The 14,369-nt window shown below is 39.8% G+C and overlaps 1 protein-coding gene across 3 annotated transcripts in view; it reads right to left on the bottom strand.

Annotated features, from left to right (window-relative positions):
• Positions 1 to 14,369, bottom strand: part of palm2akap2 (PALM2 and AKAP2 fusion) — a 129,009-nt gene that overhangs the window by 16,287 nt on the left and 98,353 nt on the right. For all 3 annotated transcript variants that reach the window (XM_072915379.1, XM_072915380.1, XM_072915381.1), the window contains one exon: positions 4,322 to 4,507. In XM_072915379.1, the coding sequence (XP_072771480.1) occupies positions 4,322 to 4,507 (186 nt within the window). The remainder of the gene's footprint in view (positions 1 to 4,321; positions 4,508 to 14,369) is intronic.

Genomic DNA, 14,369 nt, shown 5'->3' with positions numbered 1-14,369 from the left:
CAGTAACCAAATGGCTCCGGTGGAGTGATAGACGCCAGGACTAAATTAAGTTCAGCTTTAAATCTACGGCAACTAGTACCTTTTAGGGTAAGACAATCAATGGTAGAACAAAAAGCAGTCCTGAGATCAATGTTTCATAGCAAAACCCTCAGTCAGCAGTTCCAAGTGCTTCAGATTTTGGAAGTAACTTATCCATCCATCCATTTTCTACCGCTTGTCGCTTTTGGGTTCGCGGGGGTGCCGGAGCATGAATAACGCATAATTAGATTTCATGCGTGTGTCTTGCGTTTTTATTTGTTTTCATTATTGTAAGGCAGTTTTTAAACTTCTATAAAAATAAAGTGGATTGAATGTGTGATGGACAGAAATGTCAGTTTCTACTTATTTAAGGTATCCGGTTGTCATGGCAATGCCAGGGGACCCAAAAAGCCTGACTTCACAAAGGTTTGGAATGACCTTTGTACTATGACATCACAGCTCTGTAAGCAGTTATTGTAGCCAGGCACGTTTGTAGTCATTTCAGACTGTTCAAGATCAGTTGAGACTAAAAACATCCTGATGTAAGTGCTGCTCCTCCGCCAGAAAACATGTTGTCACGAGTGAGGAACTTAACCTGTGGCAGGTATTGCTCGGCCAAGCAGAAGCTCATCAAAGTTTTCTGTAAGGAAGACAAGGCCTCTCTGGAAAATCAAGTGTTGGACCTGAAGGGGCAGCTCAAAATGGCAAAAGAACTGATAAGCTGTCAAGGACGAAAATTAGCTGATATTTCTGCCAAGCTGAAATCAGAAGGGAATGAAAACAAGATTCTCTGGGACCAGGTGGAATATTTGACCAATGAGGTCCAAACCGAAAGTAAAAAAGAGCACGAGACTACATTGCCTTGGACAAAACAGGAACCAGAACACAGTTTTTGGGAAAACCATTTGAGGAACGAGATTGACAGGGAAAAGGAAGATAAAAGTCTGGTACCAGACGACAAAACTATGTTCCAACTGAACAATCCATTTCAAGCAGACAGCAGCTCCGCATTGTTCATTGACCTAAATGATTTGTCTTCTACAGACACAAGTGAGCCTGGACTATCTGACAACACATCGTCTGATGACTTAAGTCATTTGTCATCCGAGGACGCATATGAACCAAGATTGAATGAGTTGTTGGTGTGGCGTCTAAAAAATGAATCTCTAGTCATGCGACTGGACAATAACCAGATGGTTCCAGTTGAGTGACTCTGACTAGCCTGAAAGGGCTGGTAAGTTGACTGTGCAAATAATTACCATCCAATAGCTAAAGCTGATGTATATCATTGAAAAATGAACTTGGACTTTCAGAAAACTGGATTAAGCTCATGAAATATCGGCCCCACAAAATAAACTCATGTTGATAACATATTTAACATCATTGGGACTTGCTACTAATTTTCATTCTCCATTTGAAATATTCTAAGTATCTAGCATGTATGAATGCCATGGTAGAAAATGTAAAACAATAATGTCCAATTTAATGTCTTTCAACCTTTAAGTGGACATGTTTTAATATTATTTTGGAAAATACAGTTCCTCAGAAAAGTTAACAATTTAAACTTTAAATAATGTAAGTACCTCACAAATTGATGCTTAGCATCAAATATATTTTCTCTCGGCGTGGTGCGGCTTGACTGAGTCTGTTTTAGCTTAGAACGCTCAAGACGAACGTGGCGTGCTTTATTACCGCCGCCAAAGAGGTTATGCTTTCCTTGGCTTAGTTTGTGTTTGTTAGTGTTCCAGTCCCTGTGTCGTGGTCTAGTCTAACATAAAAGACAGACGCTTTGGACTTAACTTGTTCCTCTTGAACAGTTGATTTCAAAAAGGAATGTTAGTACAAATTATAGCGCCTCTAATACAGCGAGTCATAAACCTGGGCCAATATTCAGTTAGTCAATTAACTGATGATAAATGAAAATTAGGTCTAAGTTTCAAATGCTTCAGCAGCTCCACTCCTTTGTGCCATAGCGGAATGAAAAGAAGGGGGAATTATCATGTCCTCATTAAGTGTCTTTGTGCTGGCTAGCATCACACAGTGCAACTAGTTAGCATGTAGCAGCTAACATGGACAAAATGATCACAAAACCAAATGCCAGCACACCAGTCTGGGAATATTTCAGTTGGAACAAGATAAGCCCATCAGCACCAAGGAGCCAGTTTGCCAATACAACAAACCTGCACGCCCACTTGAAACACGAGCACTCCACAGTCCAAATACATGTTGCGTTTGGTGAACAAGACATGTCAGTGTAAACATAACACAGCAAAATAGTGAGCACTCATAAAATGTGTGGTTAAATACATCGCTAAAGACATGCTGCCATTTAATACTGTTTAAAAAATAGCATTTCTAAAAGGAGACTATTTTTGGACATATGAAGACTCACAACCTTATATTTTTGAAGCTGAATGTACTGAGGATGAACTGTTGCTTATAGAAGCGAGCACGAAGGAAGGGTGGCCGAGAGATTAAGATGAAAGTGACTTTGACGCTATAAAGGTGGAGCCATGCTATTTCGACATTAATGGAGAGCTTGTCCAAATAATCCTGAAAAAATGTCCCCTGCCAGCTGGACCAAACACAACTGTCCATTATACAAATAATGGCAACAACAATTTGTAAGTCAATATATCATCAAGCGATATATTGACCTCCAATGTTGCCTTGCCAGTCATGGCAACAAATGCGGGCGCCTGCTGATCAGCTTGGCTGGAAATCCCAGAGAGAATCTCCCAAAATCATTTCTTGGAGATAGGGCTGGGCGATATGGAGGAAGAAGTATATCTGGATATATTTTTGCTTAAACTCCATATTCAATATATATCTGGAGATATTTTCTGGTGAAAGTAGACGTATACTCATTTTTGAGGCAGATTCACTGAAAATGGAAGTGAATGACAAGTGTCCTGTGGTCATCTGACATTTGCTTGCTCATTTCTGTTTTGTCTGCACACCATGTTCACTCTCTCTCTCTCTCGTCCTCAGCATGGAGTGCAGCTGGCGCCAGGCAGCAGCAGCTCACACCTGACATGGATTAGGGGCAGCCTATTTAACCGGCCTGTGAGCGCCGGAACTTTGTCTACTGCTTTCTTCAGACGCATTTGTATTTTGACTCGCCAGCGGACTCACTAGTTGGTCTTGTGCATCATCTCAGGTTTGCTTGTATTATTCCTAGCGCCTTTGTTTTGTACTTTGTTTTTTTCAGTATTACTTCTTTCATGAAGTATTTCTCCTAGCCTTGTCTAGCGCTTTTGGTGTTTTGTAGGTAATTTATATTGGTAGTTTTTACATGCTGTGTTTTTGTGTGCTTGCCACCATCGCCTTTGTTTTTGCTATTGTGTGCTACCTCTTGGATAAAGAGAAAGACTATTGACAGCACGCTAAACGTCTCTGCATCCTTGGGATCCACCACACCAGATCGTTACATGTACTGTAAACACTTTTATTAACCAGTTAGTCAAGATGGGTACTAACAATACTTTTATTAACCAGTTAGTCAAGATGGGTACTAACAGTACTTTTATTAACCAGTTAGTCAAGATGTGTACTAACAGTACTTTTATTAACCAATAGTGTGGTGTCTACAACATCCTTCCAATAGTGTGGTATCTACAACATCCTTCCAATAGTGTGGTATCTACAACATCCTTCCAATAGTGTGGTATCAACAACATCCTTCCAATAGTGTGGTATCTACAACATCCTTCCAATAGTGTGGTATCTACAACATCCTTCCAATAGAGTGGTATCTACAACATCATTCCAATAGTGTGGTATCTACAACATCCTTCCAATAGATTGGTATCTACAACATCCTTCCAATAGTGTGGTATCTACAACATCCTTCCAATAGTGTGGTATCTACAACATCCTTCCAATAGAGTGGTATCTACAACATCCTTCCAATAGTGTATCTACAACATCCTTCCAATACTGTGTTATCTACAACATCCTTCCAATAGAGTGGTATCTACAACATCCTTCCAATAGTGTGGTATCTACAACATCCTTCCAATAGTGTGGTATCTACAACATCCTTACAATAGTGTGGTATCTACAACATTCTTCCAATAGTGTGGTATCTACAACATCCTTCCAATAGTGTGGTATCTACAACATCCTTCCAATAGTGTGGTATCTACAACATCCTTCCAATAGTGTGGTATCTACAACATCCTTCCACAAGAGAAATGGACCAACAGTGAATGACAACTGCAGATTGAAAAGGACATTCAGTGTTTATGTGATTATAACGCTTGCTAACCCAAAAGTTGATATTGTGTGAGAATCTGCTGACCTGTTCTAGCTCACTGTCACTGTGGCCTTGGTCAGTAGGTCTGCTGAGGCCGCCATGCTGGATCTGCTGGCTCTCCACTTCCATGATAAGTGGTCCGTCAGTTATGATGCTGACTGATTCCTGGAAACTGACCGTCTTCAAGGTTCGCTCCTTCGTTGTTGTGCCACTGTCATCTTGCCACAATTTCTGTGAATGGTAAAACAAATTAGATTCCTTTCTGAGCATGGAAATGTATAAGAAACAAAAAACAAAGAATGAAAGTGTGAACTGTACATGGCTTGTATAAATGTGTTTTCATGAAAGGAATACAAAGAAATGATGATGAACTATAAGTCTACATTGCAGTGATAGTATGGTCAATGTGTGGAGGTCCAAACATTAATTGGAGTCAACTCTTGTTCTGTAAATGACCTCCTAAATAAGACTTGACTATTTCAATATGGCTAATATCACTTCAGCCATGTTGAAATAGAGACCCTGTATGCTTCTTGACTGAAGTTTTTCTTGCTTAAGAACATGAATCCAGTGCCCCTCTGATTTTGTGAGCCACCCACCCAACTCATTCTAGACCTCACAATCGCCCCATGGTGCTAGACCTCTTTCATTGACCACAGGCCACATGGTGCTAGACCGCTTTCATTGACCACAGGCCACATGGTGCTAGACCTCTGTCATTGACCACAGGCCACATGGTTCTAGACCTCTTTCATTGACCACAGGCCACATGGTTCTAGACCTCTTTCATTGACCACAGGCCACATGGTGCTAGACCTCTTTCATTGACCACAGGCCACAGACAACAAGCTCTGTTGGTTTTCTTGTTTTACTGCCTTCTTCATTGACACACTTTCTTAAGTCCCCTCAGCATCACTTCAGTCAAGTGGGTCACTCACAGCACCCCCCGCGACGCCGAAAGGGACAAGCGGTAGAAAATGGATGGATGGACAGGTTAAAATTCCATTTTACCCTTCATTGCACTAAAAGCTGTATTATTGTGCCATGCATGTTCAGTCTGTCCTCAAATATATTACATTTGATTTGAGCTGCCTTCAAATGTCATCGTTACAATGAGGCACATTTTTCATCAAATAGCTTTTTTAGGGATGCAAATCTGAACAACTTAAGATTCAATTCTGATTCTCGGAGTGACGATTTAGTCTATCAACAAGCCAGAATGCTGAATTTACGAGTTGATTCAGAATGAACTAACATGATTCCCAATTTAGACGGATTCTCTCAATATATTATTTGGAAAAAAAATATAATAACACCTTTTCCAAACGGGTGATGCAAAAGCTTCTGTTGGCTGCTGACGTATGACACGTGCAGCGAGGAAGTGGTATGACACGTGCAGCGAGGGGGTGGTATGTCACGTGCAGCGAGGAAGTGGTATGTCACGTGCAGCGAGGAAGTGGTATGACACGTGCAGTGAGGAAGTGCACATGTGGCCCAAAACATTTAAAAAATGTATGAATTGATTCAGAATGAGATGAAATAAATATGGCGATTTGGAGGTGAATTAATTTTTTTGAGCAACCCTATTTGTTTTTTTTCTTTGTCTCAAACAAAGGCGATTCTGGAGAGAAATTATTCAAATTTTTTAAATATTCTTACGGGAATAGGGTTTACATATTCCACAAGGGGTATTACAAAGGTTGAGAACCACTGGTGTAAAATGCAACTAAAAGAGGCCTGGATCAATAATCAATAAAGCTGTCATGTCTGTGTGATCATGTTTTTGTTTTGGTCATGTTCGTTTTGGGTTTTGGACTTTTTGTGCACTTTTGTTTTGTCACCATAGCAACCATTAGTTTTCACCTGTCACGTCACGCACCTGTTTCACGTTTTGAGTCACGCACCTGCTTTCACTAATCATGTCCATAGTATTTAAGTTCATTCTTTTCAGTTTGTCGTTCTGACGACCTCTCCACATTTATGCTTATGTACTCTCTTCATCCTCTAAGATCCTGCTTCATGTCCCTTGTCAAAGTATGTTTTTGTTCCATGTTTATAGTCTTTTTGTTTTTCATAGTTTGTTCTCCGCCACTGTGCGTGCTTTTCATTTGTACTTTTTTGCTATAGTCTTTTGGTTTCATAGTTTATTCTCCGCCACTGTGCGCGCTTTTGTTTGATCCTTTTTTGTAGTTCTAGTGTTTCAATAAAAAAAATGTACTCACATTCCCGTCTCGCCCGAGCCAACTTTCCGTTGCATCCCGGAAAAGCTAACACCCAGGACCAAGTTTTGACAAAAGCAAGTAATTGAAGAATAAAGGAAAATGAAAAGGTTGCCAGCATGGATAAATTGCCATGTTCATATGTACCGTATTTTCCGCACTATTAGCCGCACCTAAAAACCACAAATTTACTCAAAAGCTGACAGTGCGGCTTTTAACCCGGTGCGCTTTATATATGGATTAATATTACGATTCATTTTCATAAAGTTTCGATCTCGCAACTTCGGTAAACAGCCGCCATCTTTTTTCCCGGTAGAACAGGAAGCGCTTCTTCTTCTACGCAAGCAACCGCCAAGGTAAGCACCCGCCCCCATAGAACAGGAAGCGCTTCTTCTTCTACTGTAAGCAACCACCCGCCCGCGTAGAAGAAGAAAAAGCGCGCGGATATTACCGTACGTTTCATTTCCTTTGTGTGTTTACATCTGTAAAGACCACAAAATGGCTCCTACTAAGCGACAGGGATCCGGTTCATGAAAAGACGCAATCTCTCCATCCGCACACGGATTACTATTTCACAGCAACTGATATTCCTGTGAACCGCACTGTGGATACAACGGGAGCACGTACGGTGAATATTCGCACCACAGGGAAAGAGAAGTCATCCTTCACTGTGGTTCTAGCTTGCCATGCTAATGGCCAGAAACTTCCACCCATGGTGATATTCAAAAGGAAGACCTTGCCAAAAGAGACCTTTCCAGCCGGCGTCATCATAAAAGCTAACTCGAAGGGATGGATGAAGAAAAGATGAGCGAGTGGTTAAGGTAAGTTTAAGTTTACGCGAAGAGGCCGGGTGGCTTTTTTCACGCAGCTCTGTCCATGTTGATATACGTATGTTTGTGATTGCACATTTGCGTACATTTTGGGAGTGAACAGAGTTGTTAGAACGCTGGTTTTTAATATATTATTAAAGTTTGACTGACCTATCTGACTGTTTTTTTGACATTCCTTTAGCGCAGTTAGATGCGGCTTACAACACGGGGCGGCTTATAGGTGGACAAAGTTTTGAAATATGCCGTTCATTGAAGGCGCGGCTTTTAACCCAGGGCGCCTTATGGTGCGGAAAATACGGTATTTGTTTTCTGCGTCTTTTGCTTGCAAACATGGTACAAGAGGGTTCACTCTGTGCAGCACTCTCAGTATCTGAGTGCATTTATTCAATGGCAGATTTAAATGAACCGAGTAAACCCTCCTGTTGGTCATCCACAATCTCAATGAAAGGAAGTTGCCATAGGGCCGTGCTTGTCATGGCAAGGCAACAACAATGATGAGGAAAAAAGATCATTGCAAAGCAAATATCTCACTGTGGGGAATATGTCAGCTTTAAGCCAATGAGAAAGATTAGGCCAGTATGCGGAATATATGGTGGTTGATCTTGGCAAAATACACTTTTTACAACGAGGGAAGAAACAGAACTTTATTATGTTTAATATTTATTGAAGTGGAATTGCTAAAAGAGATTGAGAGTCATTTTAGTTTGTTGATTTAATGACATAATCCAAGGTTCCTAACCTCCAATTACAACCGTACACATTTATAAGAGTTAGACTATTGACTTGGAAAGGGTTACTTACTATACATGATATACATTATGGTTAGTGCTTGAATTGAATATTGTTCATCAGCAATAATTACAGGGAAAACATTTCATCATCCAGCAAAATGTGTTAGCGGCCGAGGCCTGAAAAACACATTTGAAATGTTCCTCTTTGACTTGGTTCCTCTCAGCCTTCCTTCCTACTGCCTGCGCTTGTGAAGGAAACTGATGATTACACAATCTGCCTTCCACAAACACATGAACACTCTCCTCTCCTCCACGCTCATCGCTTCTTTGAGCACGGAAACAATCTCTGGAGGGCATCTTGGTGGCTCATGTTGCTAAATCCCAGAATAAAGTCCCATGCACGCTTGAAAGAAGTGCAATGCAACAACACTTAGTGGAGAGTACACACACACATTGTTACACACTTAGTGGTGGGTACACACAGTGTGTTACACACTTAGTGGTGGGTACACACACATTGTTACACACTTAGTGGTGGGTACACACACATTGTTACACACTTAGTGGTGGGCAGAGGTGGGTAGTAACGCGCTACATTTACTCCGTTACATCTACTTGAGTAACTTTTGGGATAAATTGTACTTCTAAGAGTAGTTTTAATGCAACATACTTTTACTTTTACTTGAGTATATTTATAGAGAAGAAACGCTACTTTTACTCCGCTACTTTTATCTACATTCAGCTCGCTACTCGCTACTAATTTTTATCGATCTGTTAATGCACGCTTTGTTTGTTTTGGTCTGTCAGACAGACCTTCATAGTGCCTGCGTTTCAACAAATACAGTCACTGGTGACGTTCACTCCGTTCCACCAATCAGATGCAGTCACTGGTGACGTTGGACCAATCAAACAGAGCCAGGTGGTCACATGACCTGACTTAAACAAGTTGAAAAACGTATTGGGGTGTTACCATTTAGTGGTCAATTGTACGGAATATGTACTGTACTGTGCAATCTACTAATACAAGTTTCAATCAATCAAACAAAAGTGTGAAGGAAAAAAGACCCTTTTTTTATTTCAACCGTACATCCCGTCAAAAGCCTAAAGACCGACTGCACAGTTCCTGTCTTCACAATAAAAGTGCCGCTCCATCGCGCCTGTGCTTTTAAAACAAGAGTCTCCGAAAGCCAGCGCAAACAAGCTAGCAAGCTACGGAGTTTGCCGCCAATGTATTTCTTGTAAAGTGTATAAAAACGAATATGGAAGCTGGACAAATAAGATGCCAAAAACCAACCACTTTCATGTGGTATTAGACAGAAAGGAGGAACTTTTTTTCTCCTCCATTTGAAAAACGTGGACGCTATCATCACTACTGTCTGATTACAATCAACGCAAGTCATCAGAATCAGGTAATACACCAACTTATATTCTTGTCTTCATGAAAGAAAGGAATCTATATGTGTTAAACATGCATGTATATTCATTAAAACACCTTTAACATGTTAACAAAAACGGCAAAATAAATAAATATAAATTATATACTGTATATATCAATGTATGTACAAATATATATATATATAAATATATATATATATATATATGTGTGTGTGTGTATGTTACTCATCAGTTACTCAGTACTTGAGTAGTTTTTTTCACAACATACTTTTTACTTTTACTCAAGTAAATATTTGGGTGACTACTCCTTACTTTTACTTGAGTAATAAATCTCTAAAGTAACAGTACTCTTACTTGAGTACAATTTCTGGCTACTCTACCCACCTCTGGTGGTGGGTACACACACATTGTTACACACTTAGTGGAGAGTACACACACATTGTTACACACTGAGTGGTGGGTACACACAGTGTGTTAGACACTTAGTAGTGGGTACACACAGTGTGCTACACACTGAGTGGTGGGTACACAAAGTGTGTTACACACTTAGTGGTGGGTACACACAGCATTTGGGCAACAACAGGGCGTTTCATTAGCAATGTGGAGGTGGCAGAAACATCCTCCAACCATAGTAGGATTACTTTCTGACAGGTCTATGGTGTGTGTGTAGGAACACATGTTCTTATGTTCTCTGGGTCTGGTCTCCAGTTGTGTGTGGCACATGCAGCCACACCCAAACACTGTTTGTGCACAGTGCAAATGAAGGTAGAAACGTTCAAAATAAGTCAGCTTGTTGAGAACAATAGAAATTAGGGCTGTCAAGTGATTGTTTTTTGACATTTAGATGAATCACACTCTTGAACTGTGATTAATCACAGCTTATTTTTTGCTTGCATAAATAAAATGAGTTAAGAAGATATTTGGATAGAATAAATACCATTTGGTAGTCAGAATGTCAGACAGGAATGTTCTTGAAATGTTTTACTGAACTGCAAGTCAAAACCTGGTGACAGTAAGAATGAAGTGCTCATTTGAAAATAATACAGTAAACTAAGTACAGATGTGCAATATATTAAAAGATAATGCAATAAAGATAAAGAAGTTGACAAAGTGCAACATTTACTTCTGCATTTACTCTTCCTTAGTTCATGTCAGACATTTTTCATTTTCTTGTTGCAGTTGGACTGGATGTGACGTGCTGTGCTCTTATTGTGTGTGTGTGTGTGTGTGTGTGTGTGTGTGTGTGTGTGTGTGTGTGTGTGTGTGTGTGTGTGTGTGTGTGTGTGTGTGTGTGTGTGTGTGTGTGTGTGCGTGTGAGAAGGTGCCTTGACGTGAAGCCAGTGTGTTGAGGAGAAAGGTGACAGTTGTCAATAAAAAGGCACCTCTGATGAGGGTGTGTCCTTGCAGCTAACTCTGGTGAGGGTGTGTCCTTGCATCTAACTCTGGTGAGGGTGTGTCCTTGCATCTAACTCTGGTGAGGGTGTGTCCTTGCAGCTAACTCTGGTGAGGGTGTGTCCTTGCATCTAACTCTGGTGAGGGTGTGTCCTTGCATCTAACTCTGGTGAGGGTGTGTCCTTGCATCTAACTCTGGTGAGGGTGTGTCCTTGCATCTAACTCTGGTGAGGGTGTGTCCTTGCATCTAACTCTGGTGAGGGTGTGTCCTTGCAGCTAACTCTGGTGAGGGTGTGTCCTTGCATCTAACTCTGGTGAGGGTGTGTCCTTGCATCTAACTCTGGTGAGGGTGTGTCCTTGCATCTAACTCTGGTGAGGGTGTGTCCTTGCAGCTAACTCTGGTGAGGGTGTGTCCTTGCATCTAACTCTGGTGAGGGTGTGTCCTTGCATCTAACTCTGGTGAGGGTGTGTCCTTGCATCTAACTGTGGTGAGGGTGTGTCCTTGCATCTAACTAACGGCTTCATCTAATTACAAAACCTCGGTCACACAAACAAGCCAAGTTTGGAAAAGCAGCGCTGATCTCTTTGTTGTACGAACCAGCTCAGGTTTGTAGCTTAGTTGGCGACATGAAAGACATCTTGCAGCACTTAGTCTTCACAGATGTGAAATGTATTACTGTCATGTGGTTTATGTATCTGTGCTAAACTTAGTCATGTGATTCATGTATCTGTGCTAAACTTAGTCATGTGATTCATGTATATGTGCTAAACTTAGTCATGTGGTTTATGTATTTGTGCTAAATTTAGTCATGTGATTCATGTATCTGTGCTAAACTTAGTCATGTGATTCATGTATCTGTGCTAAACTTAGTCATGTGGTTTATGTATCTGTGCTAAACTTAGTCATGTGATTCATGTATCCGTGCTAAGCTTAGTCATGTGGTTTATGCATCTGTGCTAAACTGAGTCATGTGATTCATGTATCTGTGCTAAACTTAGCCATGTGATTCATGTATCTGTGCTAAACTTAGTCATGTGATTCATGTATCTGTGCTAAACTGAGTCATGTGATTCATGTATCTGTGCTAAACTTAGTCATGTGGTTTATGTATCTGTGCTAAACTTAGTCATGTGATTCATGTATCTGTGCTAAACTTAGTCATGTGGTTTATGTATCTGTGCTAAACTTAGTCATGTGGTTTATGTATCTGTGCTAAACTTAGTCATGTGATTCATGTATCTGTGCTAAACTTAGCCATGTGGTTTATGTATCTGTGCTAAACTTAGTCATGTGGTTTATGTATCTGTGCTAAACTTAGTCATGTGGTTTATGTATCTGTGCTAAACTTAGCCATGTGGTTCATGTATCTGTGCTAAACTTAGTCATGTGATTCATGTAACTGTGCTAAACTTAGCCATGTGGTTAATGTATCTGTGCTAAACTTAGTCATGTGGTTTATGTATATGTGCTAAACTTAGCCATGTGGTTCATGTATCTGTGCTAAACTTAGTCATGTGGTTTATGTATCTGTGCTAAACTTAGTCATGTGATTCATGTATCTGTGCTAAACTTAGTCATGTGATTCATGCATCTGTGCTAAACTTAGTCATTTGGTTTATGTATCTGTGCTAAACTTAGTCATGTGATTCATGTATCTGTGCTAAACTTAGTCATGTGATTCATGTATCTGTGCTAAACTTAGTCATGTGATTCATGTATCTGTGTTAAACTTAGTCATGTGATTCATGTATCTGTGCTAAACTTAGTCATGTGATTCATGTATCTGTGCTAAACTTAGTCATGTGATTCATGTATCCGTGCTAAACTTAGTCATGTGATTCATGTATCTGTGCTAAACTTAGTCATGTGATTCATGTATCTGTGCTAAACTTAGTCATGTGATTCATGTATCCGTGCTAAACTTAGTCATGTGATTCATGTATCTGTGCTAAACGTAGCCATGTGGTTCATGTATATGTGCTAAACTTAGTCATGTGGTTTATGTATCTGTGCTAAACTTAGTCATGTGGTTTATGTATCTGTGCTAAACTTAGCCATGTGGTTCATGTATCTGTGCTAAACTTAGTCATGTGGTTTATGTATATGTGCTAAACTTAGCCATGTGGTTCATGTATCTGTGCTAAACTTAGTCATGTGATTCATGTATCTGTGCTAAACTTAGTCATGTGGTTCATGTATATGTGCTAAACGTAGTCATGTGGTTTATGTATCTGTGCTAAACTTAGTCATGTGATTCATGTATCTGTGCTAAACTTAGTCATGTGATTCATGTATCCGTGCTAAGCTTAGTCATGTGATTCATGTATCTGTGCTAAACTTAGTCATGTGGTTTATGTATATGTGCTAAACTTAGTCATGTGATTCATGTATCTGTGCTAAACTTAGTCATGTGATTCATGTATCTGTGCTAAACTTAGTCATGTGGTTTATGTATCCGTGCTAAACTTAGTCATGTGATTCATGTATCTGTGCTAAACTTAGTCATGTGATTCATGTATCTGTGCTAAACTTAGTCATGTGATTCATGTATCTGTGCTAAACTTAGCCAGCATCTTTGCTTGAATCAAATCAAATTGAGTTGAATTGAAACGTGTATTAGTAGATTGCACAGTACAGTACATATTCCGTACAATTGACCACTAAATGGTAACACCCCAATAAGTTGTTCAACTTGTTTAAGTCGGGGTCCACGTTAATCAATTCCTGGTTGTCCTCTGTTTACCGTCCATGTAGCATTCATGCTAGCGACGCCATCCTCACATTCATGTTTGGCTTTAAGATGCTATTTCAAACTTGATGTGCGGCGCTAAAACACTTTGGTACTAACTTACAGTGTTGGGTTAGTTACTGAAAACCAGTAACTAGTTACAGTTACTTGTTACTTTATTTCAAAAGTAACTCAGTTACTAACTCAGTTACTTAAACCAAAAAGTAATGCATATTTAGTTACTTATATATATTTTTATTTTTTATTTTTAAGGCCCCATTTAATGGCCTTTTAGCCTTCATGTCAGTACTGTTATTGCACTGGACAATAATACAATGTGTTGATCAACTTCACATGCATTTGCATCACTCAACTCTGCTAAGCAATGTGCTCTACATACAACACACAAACAATGTGCTCTACATACAACACACAAACAATGTGCTCTACATACAACACACAAAGACAAAGATATGTTTCAAAGGCCAATTTGTTTCAGACCAGAACAAATTGACAAAACTATTTGAAATAGCTGCAACATAACATACATAAGTAACAAACAGCATAATAACAACATAGCTGTAAAGCAAGGAAGGTACACACTACATACATAAAGCCTAACCAGGCGTTTTTTTTCTCTCAAGGAATTGTGAAATAAAATAATGTCTGAAGCCCAGAACACTTTACACATTTCCCCACTTTTAGTTTAGAGAAAAGGAAATATTAGTCTGGCCCACAAGCATCCCTCTTTATGTTTGTGAACTTTATAGTCTATACATTTAGAGTGATGTGATAAT

This window comes from Nerophis lumbriciformis, linkage group LG20 (assembly GCF_033978685.3).
Source record: "Nerophis lumbriciformis linkage group LG20, RoL_Nlum_v2.1, whole genome shotgun sequence".
In the NCBI taxonomy this organism is placed as follows: Eukaryota; Metazoa; Chordata; class Actinopteri; order Syngnathiformes; family Syngnathidae; genus Nerophis; species Nerophis lumbriciformis.
The sequence above is the reverse complement of the archived record's forward strand: the minus strand, read 5'-3'. Positions and strand labels throughout refer to the sequence as shown.